The sequence below is a fragment of the Lepidochelys kempii genome, chromosome 24 (genome assembly GCF_965140265.1).
Source record: "Lepidochelys kempii isolate rLepKem1 chromosome 24, rLepKem1.hap2, whole genome shotgun sequence".
NCBI classification, from domain to species: Eukaryota; Metazoa; Chordata; order Testudines; family Cheloniidae; genus Lepidochelys; species Lepidochelys kempii.
In genome coordinates this window covers 1,584,996-1,598,893 of record NC_133279.1, presented here as the reverse complement: position 1 = coordinate 1,598,893, position 13,898 = coordinate 1,584,996, and the positions used below count along the sequence as shown (strand labels likewise).

At 45.3% G+C, this 13,898-nt stretch overlaps 2 protein-coding genes across 5 annotated transcripts in view; one reads left to right on the top strand and one right to left on the bottom strand.

The window, feature by feature from the left end:
* The window catches only part of UBAP2L (ubiquitin associated protein 2 like), a 397,837-nt gene that overhangs the window by 64,273 nt on the left and 319,666 nt on the right, over positions 1-13,898 (top strand). The gene's annotated exons all lie outside the window — the stretch shown is intronic.
* GATAD2B (GATA zinc finger domain containing 2B) overlaps positions 1-13,898 on the bottom strand; it is an 80,437-nt gene that overhangs the window by 18,071 nt on the left and 48,468 nt on the right. For all 4 annotated transcript variants that reach the window (XM_073322403.1, XM_073322407.1, XM_073322406.1 and 1 more), the window contains 3 exons: positions 9,367-9,696; positions 661-790; positions 242-373 (listed from right to left, as the gene is read on the bottom strand). In XM_073322403.1, coding sequence (XP_073178504.1) covers positions 242-373; positions 661-790; positions 9,367-9,696 — 592 coding nt within the window. The remainder of the gene's footprint in view (positions 1-241; positions 374-660; positions 791-9,366; positions 9,697-13,898) is intronic.

The following is a 13,898-nucleotide window of genomic DNA, read 5'->3' as shown; positions in this document are numbered from 1 at the left end:
GCTACCTAGATTTATCCTTTGCTGGTCTCGAGGACCATGAGCTGGTTTCGCCACAAGGAACAGATACTGCCCAGCCTCTGGAACAGGCACCTACAGGGAAGCCAGTGTGAAATAAGGGGCTAACTTGAACGCGAGCATCATCCCAAGAGACCTATTTGGCCGTAAGATTTACCACCAAATGGGCTCCCACAAGCCTGATTGAACACAATTCCATGCACCCACGCATCTCCCAGAACTTCACCTTCTGTACAACATTCTCCTTTTGCAGTTGACTTTGCCTCAGCTTCTTCAGCAACACCAGCCTGGCCTCTTCCAGTCTCAGCTCATCCCGGAGTTGTTTGATAAGCTGCTGTCGCTCCTCTATGCCTTTACCCTGCACAGACAGAGACTCACTCAGGACTCATATGGTTACTCTTTGGTAGCAAGAGTTTGTTAGCGAGTGTTAACCAACCTGGCCCTCACAGTAATTTTGTGCTGTACTTAAATCTGAACTAAGGTGGATTCTTGGGGTGAGCTGGAGCATTATCAACAATGTCATTGTACTGCCCACTATTCCCCTGCAGCTCCCAACCCTCTAAGAGCTTGTGCCCCCTTTCCCGTGGTAGGGCTCTTTACTCCACCAGACACCAGTTTCTCAGTGAGCAGGTTGGATGCTCCTACCTTAAACATTTCAAGATTTGCTGCCTTAAGTCTTTCTTCCATGCGAGAGCTGGAACGTGGACTTGATGCCTCATTATCGGAAAGGACAATTATATCTGGTGAGGGGGTCAATCGACCCCTGTCCTGGTCACTGCACAACAGAGGGAAATGAGAAAGTTGAACTGAAATGCTGTTCCAAATGTAGAGACATTTAGAAATCCGTGACCAGTATAACCCCCACCCGCTCCCCCATGCCAGACAGAACCATTAGAGTTTTACATTTCTCCTTATAGCCGCACATGTGAAGCGGCATAAACTATTGGCTTCAAAAAGGAAAAGACTGCTCTCTGCTCACAAATGTTCACATTTAAGATAAAAGGATTCACTCCAAATGCTTTCTTCACTAGCAGGTTAACACACAAGCCCATGTCTGAGACAAACCTGCACATGTTGTTAATAAGGAGCTAAGTATTAACTAAACAGGGAAATGACAAGCAATGAGGTGCTGAGGCTCTGGATACAAATTAAGGGGGCACAGGCAAGCATAACTCCAGACATCTTTGCCTGTTATGCAGACATATTGAAAAAGTCACTGTTACTCACGTGATGCTTGAGATAAAGGGGGAAGTGCTCAAAGTTTAAGACACATGTAAATACCCCAAACCTATATTCATACACAGCTGTTTGAAAAAGGCCATAAAGAAAAAGCTAGACAGAAATATTCCGCCCAGAGTCAATAGACCGAACAGCAGAAAGGAAGAGCAGCTACAGAGGCCTGTCGCTAGGAAATCAATGCTATAATCCAGTGGTAACCGAGCAGAGTTACATTCATTGTGACATCATTTGGAATAAGGTGGTTACAATAAAAGCCCTTCAGCGTCACCAATTTAATGTAATGGAGCTTGGGGAGGCTTGCAAAAACACCACGAAAGTCAAGATGCTAACCAGTGAAAGCACGCTTGGTGTAAGGCCCTCTATCACTGAGTGGCAGACTGACAACTCTCAGGACTTCAGTTTGAATCCACTGCCATGACTGAGGTGGGGCTGCAGATTAGTTTATCTGAAATTTAGCAGGTGAAACCCAGAAAACAGCATTAGGTTAAACCAAAATTAATTTCTAGGCCTGACTACTCTGCAGCCTTTGATTTCAGGCAGGACATTAGGCTCAAAGGGGCCTTTACACACCCATTACAAGACACAAATGCTTTAGAAGAGTCAGATCAGAATACTTTGATTCAGCCTCAGATTCCCAGGTGTCACCGGCAGCTTCATGCCGCTAGGACACACTCTGACAGCATTAGAACGGGACAATCAACCTCTCGCGGCACAACCGGAGGCTGCTGCTTGCACAGGCTCTGCTGTCAGACGATGGTTTTGGCCTTCGCAGCTCCCTGCTGCCATCATCTTCTGGCCGGCTCACCTTCTGGCCACCAGCGAGACTGGGAAAGCTTTGCTGTCTATTCCCATTTCTTATGTGTCTTCCAGCACTAAGGGCTGGTTTCAGACTGTGGGATGGTGCCTCGACCATGCCTAATCCTGACACAGCGCTACTGGATGTTTATCCCCCTACAGCACAAGCACAATGTCCAGTCGGGGAATCATAAGATGTGGTACTCAACTTAGATGAGAGAATCTCTGCTGGTGTATAACCATGGGAGAATAAAATGGCAAAAGGGCAAAGGTCAGGAGGAAACGAGGGTGTGTGTGTCAGACAATAGGGAGGAAGAGGGCATGAAAAGAAAAATATGCACCAGAGATTGTTCTCAGAGGCAAGTGGTACAATCCTCAGAAAAGAGGGATTCAGGCATTCAGGAAATGGAAGGGGCTCTGTGGAAGGAGGGGAACACAGCTCTCTCCTGACTCGTGTAAAAGAATTGGGGCACAACCCTCTAACCTTTTATCTCCAAATTACTGAAATGGACTGAGGGTCAGTCTCTCTTTTCCTTTGAGCCATTGCAGAGATACTGCAAGGGTTGCATTCTGGTCTCACCTCTGCACACCTCTGCAATTCCTGCCAACCCAAGTAAGGAGGCTAGCATTTGGAACACCTTGGTACGCATTAGCCAGTTCAGGCTGTGTCCGTGTGATCTGTTACCAAAAGCCAAGCTCATCGCTAGCTGTGACCGAGATAAAAGCCGACTTCAGAGTACTACGGAGATGGGCTCTTGCATCCGCTGCCGTCCTACTCATCAGAAATCTAGTGTGTTAAATTACAAACTAAAAGTTTTGATTGACAGCTCATGGATGGCTGTATATCTAGAAAAACTCCAACAGCCTGCTCCCTAAAAATCAAAAACAGAGCAATAAGCAATTTGCTGACACTGCAAGCACTGGGACATTACTCTGTAAGATCTTAAGAACTCTAAAATCATTATGGCAATCAATACCCTTTTTGTGGGTCATTACATCCTTGCAGCCTCATATGAGGACGACACCGTACAACAGATAGGATGCTCAAAAGAATAAAATCCCTAACCCTGTATAACGAGACAACGTGACTTAGGGCTTGTCTACATTACCCGCTGGATCGACAGGCAGCGATTGATCCACAGGGGGTCGATTTATTGCACCTAGACACGATAAATCGACCGCCAAGTGCTCCCCCGTTGACTCTGGTAGACCACAGGAGCGAGAGGCGCAGGCAGAGTCAACAGGGGACCGTTAGCTGTCGACTTACCACAGTGAAGACACCACAGTAAGTAGATCTAAGTACCTCGACTTTAGACTTTCTACATTAGATCGATATTTCCCACCCCACCCCCCCGTAGTGTAGACCAGGCCTTAATCACAGGACCAGAATCCTGGAGCTCTTGATCAGAATCCCAGCACTCGCTTTATGGCCTTAGGAAAATATTTCTTTGCCTCAGTTTCCCCGTCTGGAACAGAGGGGAAACTCCTACCTTGCGGGGGGTGAAAGACTAAGCACGATATCAAGGCCAAGTATTACCAGCTTGAGTAGTTACAGTACAACACAATACAAACTGGTACCACAGGCAGACGCAGGACTATGGGATCAATGCAGCTTGAAGGCTTCACAGAATAAGAGGCAGAATGCATTTATGACGATTTGGCTCCATGTTACTATGCGCTCAACCACCTCCTTTAGTTAATAATGAGGCTTTTGATGTTCAAAATCTTGCATACTGTGCACACACACTGCACAGAGATCTGGTCTGGCTTGTTTCAGCAATCTGCTGTGCCGTATGTTTTGAGCAGTACCCTCAGGTCTACTGCAGCTGGCCTATTTGTGACTCTCATCTACTGGTGGGATCTCTGGGGTGCACCTTGGAGCTAGGATTCCTTGTTTATGACGACTCAACTGACAATTTCAACTTGCCTTATTAGTTTGGCTTACCATCAGCCTTATTAGCACAATTACCGAATCGGGCCCAGAACATCCTAGAGGCATATGGTGGCTTTGATCTGTTCCAGGCAGATGAATCTATACCCAGGGTTTCACATTTAGCCAACTGAGGTAGCTGCTCTTTGACACATCTGAAGTCATCTCCAATGCAGCAGTTATGGGTGACCCATCTCTGTTTAAGTGTAGTGGAACTCTGCTACAAAGAGCCACCTGCTTCCAAACATACCTGTGGCCACATTATTGGGAAACTGGGAGTTAGGACTTGCCTCCACACGGAGCTACTAAAGCACCTGGCATTGGCCACTGTTGGAAGACAGGATACTGGGCTAGATGGACCTTTGGTCTGACCAAGTATGGCCATTCTTAGCTCCATGTGTGGATGCTCTTACTCTGGTATAAGAGTGCCTTGTTCCATTTAAGCATAATGCACTTTGAAATGGGAGATGTGAGCAAAGCAACTATGTCCATGCCTTTCAGCCAGCACCTGGCTCAAAAGCTCCCTCCCTCTCTCAGCACCAGGTTCCCAGTGTTTCTATTGCTGGCTGGTGCTTCCTTTCAGGCTGCCTTCTCTTGGTCTTTCTCCTGCTTTTTTACAAACACACATTGTGATAGCAGATTAAGCTAAAGCAGAACAAGGCATACTCATTCTGGAATGAGAATGTCCACACACACCATTAGAAGAATAGCTGTTGCACTTCAAATTTACACCTTACCTTAATCCAAATGAACTTTTAATGTAAATAAGCCCTTATCTGATCTATTTGTGATTGGGAGGCTTTTTTGCATGTGTAGGCTGTCTGAGGCTAAAAATAAGAGGCATCTCAACTCTCTCTTTACTGGTAAGTACCAATATCTAATAGCTAAACTAGCTCTCACCTTTCCCAGTATGGCCTGTCCTGGCTCTTGACCATCAGGGCTGATCTACACACAGATTTGCACCACTTTACCTAAACCAGTTACCGAAAGCCAATTTAGGTATTTTGATGCAAGTCTGTGAGAAGATGCTCTTATTTTAGAATGAAGGGGCTTAAGTCAGTAACAAATATCCCCACACAGACTTTGCACCACTATAAACAGATTTTAATTCACACCTTTTGTTATTTCAGTGAGAGTTCATATGTAGACTAGCCCTCAGACATCTCAGGTGGTCTGTGTTCAGGTGCAGAATGAACCTCTGTTAAAAAGACTGCTCAAAACATCCATTTGTCACAACAGATTGCTGCTTTCCTCATCATTCCTGTAGTCTTTTCATGGTAACTATATAGCTGTTTTGCTTGCTCCAGGAGGATTTAACTCCTCATATCTTTGGCCTCCACTTGCCACACAGGCACACTCCAACTGATTAAAAAGCACCATATTTTGGCTCCTTTGAGATTTTCCTAAATTCAGACAACTGATATGATTTCTTGCAATTATTTTGGACAAATATTCAGATGTGGCTGGTGCATTTTATTTGCATTCCATTGCCTTTGACATTGATTTTTGTCAGACGGGGGAAACGGGGCCATCTGTAAAGAATCGGTAAATATGTCAGGACTGTTATTTACTTTTGTCAAGGCAAGAGCAGAATTGCAACAAAGCCACTGGAAGAGAAGCAGCATTGGGCATGCAAGAGACAGGCAGAGGTGGAGGTAGATGAAGCAGGCCTTCCCAAGCCAGCCCTTGGTCTTTCCAACAGGACAGGGAAATTGAACAGCAGACATATTTCTATTGCTACAGAGAGTTTTTTCCTAAGTTATGCTTGAAATTTTTGGAATATTTTCTCCCCTCTTCTTTAGGGCTTGTTCTGTTTGATTCATCAGTATTTACTTTTGAAGCCAGTGTCTCTCTTTATGGTTATCTTCCACTCCAAGCTTGTCTGGGAAAATGCATCTCTGGTAGAAATTTAGAAACTTCTTAAAGACACAATGCCATCCCTACACATTGTGTGGTTATGTCTGGTTTGGTCCAATTCTAGCACTTCGCCAACTAATCTCAAATTCAACTTCCTCTCCCCCTCCCCACAGTGACAACTGAAAATTCAAAACAGGGACTCCGAAGGAGAGAACAATCCCCCAGCCATGCGAGGCCTCCACTCTGTCACAGACTGACCCACTGGTCCTTGCATGAGGAAGAGACAGGAATACACAAGTTAATAGCCCACGATAATGCATCATATAGAGCCGCTATTATTCCCAATACACTGTGCATCTATATTGAGCTTTAACACTAATCTTATAACCCTGGTAAGGCGGCTAAATATTGTGTCACATGGGCCACAAATAAAATGAGTTGCCCAAGGCTGCAGGGCAAATCGGTCACAGAGCTGGGATGAGAACTTCCCATTCCTGGTTCCCTGTCTATTGGGCCATGTGGTCTCTCCCCCAGATGAAACAGTATGAACCTTGAGTGACCTGACTAACTAATGGCAACTTCACAGATCAGAGTGGCTGTGGAACTTGCTTGTGCCACAGATCAGGCCAAGCCCAGGGTCTGCAAGGTTCACCCATTAGATCAGACAATTCTCCAACGAATTAGTGGGATTGCAACGACACTCCTGAACCAAACCCTCCAAGTAAGAGTTTAAACAAAGGGAGACCTCTTGCTCCATCAAAAGGTGTTTCTTGTACATGAAAATATTTCTGTAACAATAAGGGATGTAAAATATTATACAGTTAACTGGTAAGTATTAGTCTTACCATTAAGCCACCCTCACAGTTAACCCCCTGTGCATGAGTCTCAAATCAGTTCTCCTGCCCCGGGCTAGCCAATCCCAGCCCTGGCTGGCTCCAGAGGCTTCGCAGGGGGCAGCCAGCCGGGCAGGGGGAGCGTGTTTAGGCCATGGGGGCAGGCAGGGACTGCAGGCCCTTTTGGCGGGGGTAGGGAGGGGGAGATATAAAAGTAGTCCCCCACCTCCCCTTGTGCTAGTGGAAGGGGTTTGGCTGCAGAGGTGGACAGCCCGCTAGTCAGTGAAGGGAAGGGAAGCTGCAGCTGGGGTGGCATGGAGTGTCCGTGGAGGCCATATTGGGACAAACTAGGTACCTGGGGCCCTTCTCCCTTTAATTGGTTAACCAGTTAAACAATATAATTTTAAACATTAACTGTTTAAACGATATCTACATCCCTAATAACGATTACCAAGACTCTACAGTGATGGATACAATGTTTCCGCTTGTGCCCAAATGTGTTTCTTTGTGATAAAGGAAACAAAATCAACAGCAGAGGCAACCAAATAGATGGAACACACATGATGGGTTATTGCTAGCCAAAATGAAATAATCCAGGCAAATGTACATTAGAAAGACTTTCTGCCTCCTGCTATTGGTGTCTCAGGCCTACTCACCACCCATAACTCTTTGCAAGTCAGAATCTGATAGATAAGCGAATGTCTAAAAGCATTAACTTGTGTAGTACACGATACAGAAGCACCACCCACATACTGTAACAGCAAGGGGGGACCCAGAATACATGTAAAACCTCCCACCCCTGCACACCAGCTATCCTGAAGAACCAAGGAGTCCTCCTTAAATCCAGAGATTACTCTTCAGCTAAAAAACTAGCACAAAGATACTTGGAAAACAGTAACTAAGACAGACCGTTAGGGTTTTGCTGAATCACAACCCAGTTGCTTTTTAACTCGGAATGGGAAGAACAAAGCACTGGCCAGAAAGCATCCCATCACCAAACGAGACATCTTTATTGTTAAAAGAACCATTAGGAGGAATTTTTCCTGTCTGCTGTTATATGCAAAACAGTTCCATTAACGAAGCCACTCTGCTAGTCCATGAGTAAAGAACTATTCTGCCAAGCGGGAGGTTCAAATCTGGCTAGCCCATAAGGAAAGCTGCTAGCATAACAGGTTGCAGTTATTCTTGAGGTGGCAGGAATTTGGCTTTTAGGAGCCCTGCCTCCTTCAAAGAAGTTTCATTCCAAGTCACTAACAACCGGTTTCTGGATGCAAACCAAGCCCCTCCTGTATACCATACCAATTTTATTTTATTTTTAAACTACATGACTTCTACACCCAGCAGTAGATTGGTTAGACCAGCAAGCAGCAATCTGAGGACCAAAATGAGTTCACAGTTAAGTGTCAGAGAAAACAAAAAACCTGATAGTCCACTTAAAGAGTGTTAAAACTTCAACACCCTGGCTCCCCACAGGTCTGAGCACTGTACTCTTTAAAATAAGAATCTCCAATTCAGTTTTTTGACCACTCTTGTCACACAGTGGGTTAACTGAGCATCCAAACCATAACAGAAAATCAGACCCATTAACACTTCCCCCCACAACCCCCCAAGAAATAGAAGGGATATTTGCTGTATGGTGCTACTGCCTCTCTTAGCTCACAGGTTCACTCACATGTGGATATGTGATCTCAAACTTCCTTAATATTCATCACCAGCCCACCCTCAGGGGATGCCTGAAGGGAATTCAATAACTGGAGCTCAGCTGCAGCAAATCAAGTCAGCAGGCACTGAGCACGTGCACAGGAGGGAAGTACCTGCTGTAAGGGGTACCAACCCTCCCCCTGAAAATGGACGCAACCAGTCACTGATAGACCGCCTGTGAAAAGGTTATGGGCTTGTCTACACAACTGGCCGGATCGGCGGGCAGCGATCAATCCAGCGAGGGTCAATTTATCCCATTGACTCCGGTACTCCACCAGAACGAGGCCCACAAGTGGAGTCGATGGGAGAGCGTCAGCCGTTGACTTACCGCAGTGAAGACACCGCAGTAAGTAGATCTAAGAACAGCGACTTACATAGCTTCACATAGCTGAAGTGGTGTATCTTAGATCGACCCCACACGGTAGTGTTGACAAGACCTTAGACTCTGCTAAGAAAACAATTACCTTCTTACTCCTGGAGTCACCAGTTTCTCCAAGGTTAGAGTCAAGATTGATTATCCGTGCACTTATACCATACTTTACCTTCAGCTAAATAGAGGATTTTAGTTGTCACTTTTGTAGGCACTAAGAAAAGACTAAATGGGGTGGGATTGTTTTTTTAAATGCCCAGCCACCACGTTACTGCTGTAGTTTATATGAGATACACAAGTTTATCAGTAAAGGAACAAAATCCACTTGTGTGTTGAAGGGGGGTGGTTCGGACAGCAAAAATAATGGGTAGGCTTCTGACAGCGGGAGAACATGGTTACTGTTCCCAGAGAACCTCTGCAGGGAAGCACAGCAACTGCTCCTAGCTGAGCCTGACAGAGATATTGCACAAGCAGAGATTCAGATGCCATGGAAGATCCCCAGGCAGCCCCACGAAATGCTGCTCTAATTCCCATGACTGTGGACTTCCTATTTGGCTGAAAAGAAGGTCAACAAGAGTCTGTGCTGAGATGTAACTGACAAAAACGCCAGTTGTTCAGTGGCCTACCTTCTCCTTGCGCTCATATCTACCGGCTCATCATTAATGTTCTCCTTGCCCGGCCGCCCTGCAGTCCTGCCATCTGCATGGGGCCTCAGGCTCCCATTCAGCTTCTCTTCATAGACTTTAACACTGTCCTGCTTCACCGGGAGCTCGTGGGGCACCTCGAGGCCAGAAAGATCCTTCCTCTTCAGCAGCGCCAGCATCTTCAGGCGCTCCATGGCCTCATGCCCTTCCATTTTCAATCTCTTTGCCAGGACATCCTCCCGGTCGTCCGCTTGGTCCAAGCTCCGTTTTAAGAGGTTCAGGCGCAGTGCATCTTCAGTCATTCTGTCCATCCTGTAGAGAGAGATTGGCATAAAAGCAGGGTCAGTATCAGGGCAACAGGGAGGAAAAGCAGCAAATGCAGCCAACTAAGAGTCTCGTGTGGAATTAGGAGACTGGTGAGCTCTGACTACAGAGGCTCTCTTTGCAGGCTGATAACTTTGGAACACCTAAGCCCTGGTGCAATCGCTGGCATTCTTCCCCTTGCCTTATTGTGTCCTTCCTCCCCCAAATCCTAGTGCCAACCACTGGGTCCAGCCACTCTACTGGGCACTGGTGCCCCACTGATATGGCACACAGATGGCTGGCCTCCTTCTCAGGGTGGTTTTGTTCCCAGACTCTCACAACCTGGCGTGTTCCATGATTGGATTTTCCTTAAGTGCTGTGGGCTGGAATGCACCCAACAGAATACAGGGGGCGTGGAAGAGCTCCAGCACAGTGGGGTCCAAAAAACAGGGAATGGAGCTGTAAGGGGACAAGGCTGCTGGCTACTACACCTGAAGTCTTAGTCAAATGGGAATCAGTGGTATAATACATGAAACCCATTCAGACAGATTACACGGGAGGTTCAACCACTTCCTCCAATACGTACTTGGGCTTTCCCAAGAAGCCTCCTTTCAGTCTTCTTTGCAAAAATAGTGTATGTCTGGTAAAAACCAAGCCAGGACCCTTGTCTACACTAGGGAAGTGCCCTGTGGTAACTTGACCTGCTGGAATTGCATGCACCCAGGGTGCCCAGTCCAGGGTGCCCAGCACACCACATCCACTCCCAGCACCCCCTGCCAGTATTGCACTGTTACCTCCAGACTGCTGCACCACCCCCACAAAGCCCAACAGGTCCCTGGAGCAGGTGCGTACTGTCTATGGGCTGTTTGTTTACACCCGTTCATAGAGGCATCAAATGGTTCCAACCCATGTGGGGGTCTGTGCACAGGTCATGAGGGAGAGGGGTTGAGATGCATCCTGCTATGCACCCACAATCAATATACCATGGCAGAGACACAGAACAGCAGCCTTGTGCCAGGCCCACGGCTGTATTATCAGCACCATCACTTTCAGAAGTTTGACATTTTCATTTGTGCACACAAGTTTTAATAGGATCAGTTTCAGAGTAGCAGCCGTGTTAGTCTGTATTCGCAAAAAGAAAAGGAGGACTTGAGGCACCTTAGAGACTAACCAATTTATTTGAACATAAGCTTTCGTGAGCTACAGCTCACTTCATCCGATGCATCCGATGAAGTGAGCAGTAGCTCACGAAAGCTCATGCTCAAATAAATTGGTTAGCCTCTAAGGTGCCACAAGTCCTCCTTTTATTTTTGCGAATAGGGTTAGTGTTTCATCCCATTCTCATTTTGTAGCTGAACTAAGTTTCTTTCTCTTGTGCTTTCCCTTCAGAAGCCAACTGGGAGTGGTCTGGGCCAGCAGGGAAGTTGTCCCTCTTTGCTCCTCCATGTAGGTCACTGAGTTCCACTGCACTTCCTCGTAATATACTGGGCCACTTAAGGGTGTTCTTGTTGCCCAGGGGTAGGGCGGAGAACAGCAGGATGTCCGGTGTCTGCACTGAAGCACCATGGGAAGGGGTTGTGCTGGATGGGGGTGGGGCCTTTAGTCTTTGAAAAAAAGACACTCAAATCAAGCAAAAAGTATTTCAAGTCATCAGGTCAGAGACAGAGGAGCAAAGTTTTTTCTCTTTGAAGAATAAAGTCTTCTGTAAAGTGTCATTTTTCTGCAGTCAGCAGCTTTCAGTTAAGTTACCCTGTTAGTCTGTAAGGAATGTGATGCACTTACAGTGACAAAGCTGCATCTTACCAAAAAAGGTTAATACGAAACAAGACCCTTCCCACACACTCCCTTCACTTTTTTCTGCTCCAGACACTACCATGCACTGCAAATCAGAGTGGATAATTATTTAAATCAGTGTATTAAAATTTTAAATTACAGGTTTACTTTTCAAAACTTAACCTATTTAAAGTTTAAAAAGGACAACCTGTATTAAGGCCTAAACCTGCTATAATCTATTAGTATCATTTAAATTAAATACAAAGATATTAAGCAATACATGAAAGCTGTAAAGTTTCAAAAGAAATTCAACCCACCGATCTGGTGGAAGTCAGTGTCTAAGCACCCGGAACCGCAGGTTTCTGAAGTGCTAAACCAGCTTTTGGCAGCAGTAGCAGAGAGAATGATTTTCTTCTGCTATGTACACACCACAGCTTACATCGGTATCAGTTAGGTCGTTCAGGGAGCGAATCCGCCACTCCCCGGAGCGGCACAAATTACACCAACCTAAGCTCTGGCATGTACAGCATTATGTTGGCAGGAGCGCATCTCCCGCCAACACAGCTACTGCCATTTGTGGGGGCTGGAATAATGAAGTCAATGGGAGAGCTCTCTCCTGCCGGCTTCGAGCACCTGTGCCAGCAGCTGAGCCGCATCATCGATGCACCGCTGTCAGCTCTGTAGCGTAGCCACAGCCTTCGTTTCGGTTTATTCTCCTAGTGCAGTTCAATGAGCAGTTTGTTCAAAGTTAAGAAAACAAATGGAAGCTGAAAAAGCTTGTTTTTCTCTTTCAATCTATGAATAGAAGCTCAGTGTGAGAAGCTGAGATCTACTAGTTCCATAATCTTGAAGGACACGGTTACCAGAAAGAAAAGGAGTACTTGTGGCACCTTAGAGACTAACCAATTTATTTGAGCATGAGCTTTCGTGAGCTACAGCTCACTTCATTGGATGCATACTGTGGAAATGGCAGAAGACATTATATACACAGAGACCATGAAACAATACCTCCTCCCACCCCACTCTCCTGCTGGTCATAGCTTATCTAAAGTGATCATCAAGTTGGGCCATTTCCAGCACAAATCCAGGTTCTCTCACCCTCCGCCCCCCCCCCCCCAAACTCACTCTCCTGCTGGTAATAGCCCATCCAAAGTGACCACTCTCTTTAAAATGTGTATGATAATCAAGGTGGGCCATTTCCAGCACAAATCCAGGTTCTCACCCCCCCATCCCCCTCCAAAAACCACACACACAAACTCACTCTCCTGCTGGTAATAGCTCATCCAAAGCGACCACTCTCCCTACAAACAATCGTTAACTACAGATTATACTACTTTTTTTTAAACGAAGCAGTTAGTTTTAAATGAAAAACTTTTTTTTTTTTAATCAAAACATGCTGATCAAGAAGTTCAAGTATGCAACATTTAAGGTAGTTTTATTTATTAAAAAAATAAAATACTGTCTTTGTGCATTTAAGAAATGCATCATTCACCACTTCCTTAATTTTTATGTTAGCATCTGAATCATGTAAGTTAAGCCATATAATTGCTTAAATAAATGCATTGAGATATATTGTATCCTCGTGTTAGCAAAAAGTAGCACCAAAGTTAATGTAAAGGCTGTACTTAGCTGCAAACATGTTTTAATGGTTACCAGCTAATGAGAACCAACCTGTTTTTAGGAAAAGAACTAAAATGTACAAATAAACAATTTTAAATCAGGGTTTCCTGTCTGATTCAAATCAAAGTGATTTAAACCCCTGATTTTAATCACCCATATACCCTGGTGCAAACGGGAATGGAGCATCAAGTTAGCTGTAATCTGTTATTCCTTAGGCCTGACAAAAAGCTCACTACACAAGCCAACAAAAATCCTTTTGGAAAGGAAGTCAGTCTACTGTGGTCACTCAGAGAAAGGTCAGTTTAACAGGATCTTCACCATTCAAAAAGTGGTTTGGAAGAAATACAAAGTTATGGAGGAGAATCAACTTTAACAAAATATATTAAAATATTCATGCATCCTCAAAATACCTCCTGTGTCTAAGTCTTGATGGCATAACGAAGACGCTGGCAATTTATTTCAATGGCCTTTCTACATCAACAATTGGGTAGCAGCATGAAAGACAACACAGCAGAATAAGACCACATAAGCACAAACTATCAAGGGGTTTAGCAAAATGTCACAAGCACAACAGTAAGCGTCAGTGGAAGCTGTCCCCCTGAATTTATACTTCTCCTCTGTACCCAATTGCACATGTTAGGACCAAAGAACCTGCGATTTGAAGTTCCTTGGCATTTGCCAGTTATGATCCCAATGATTTAAATGCAATCTATAATGCAGCACCAAGGGACCTGGGTAGGAATGCCAGACTAAAAGTTAACTACTCCCTACCAACAGAAATAACCCAGAAAGCTGATGCAAAAACTCCACAAATCTTC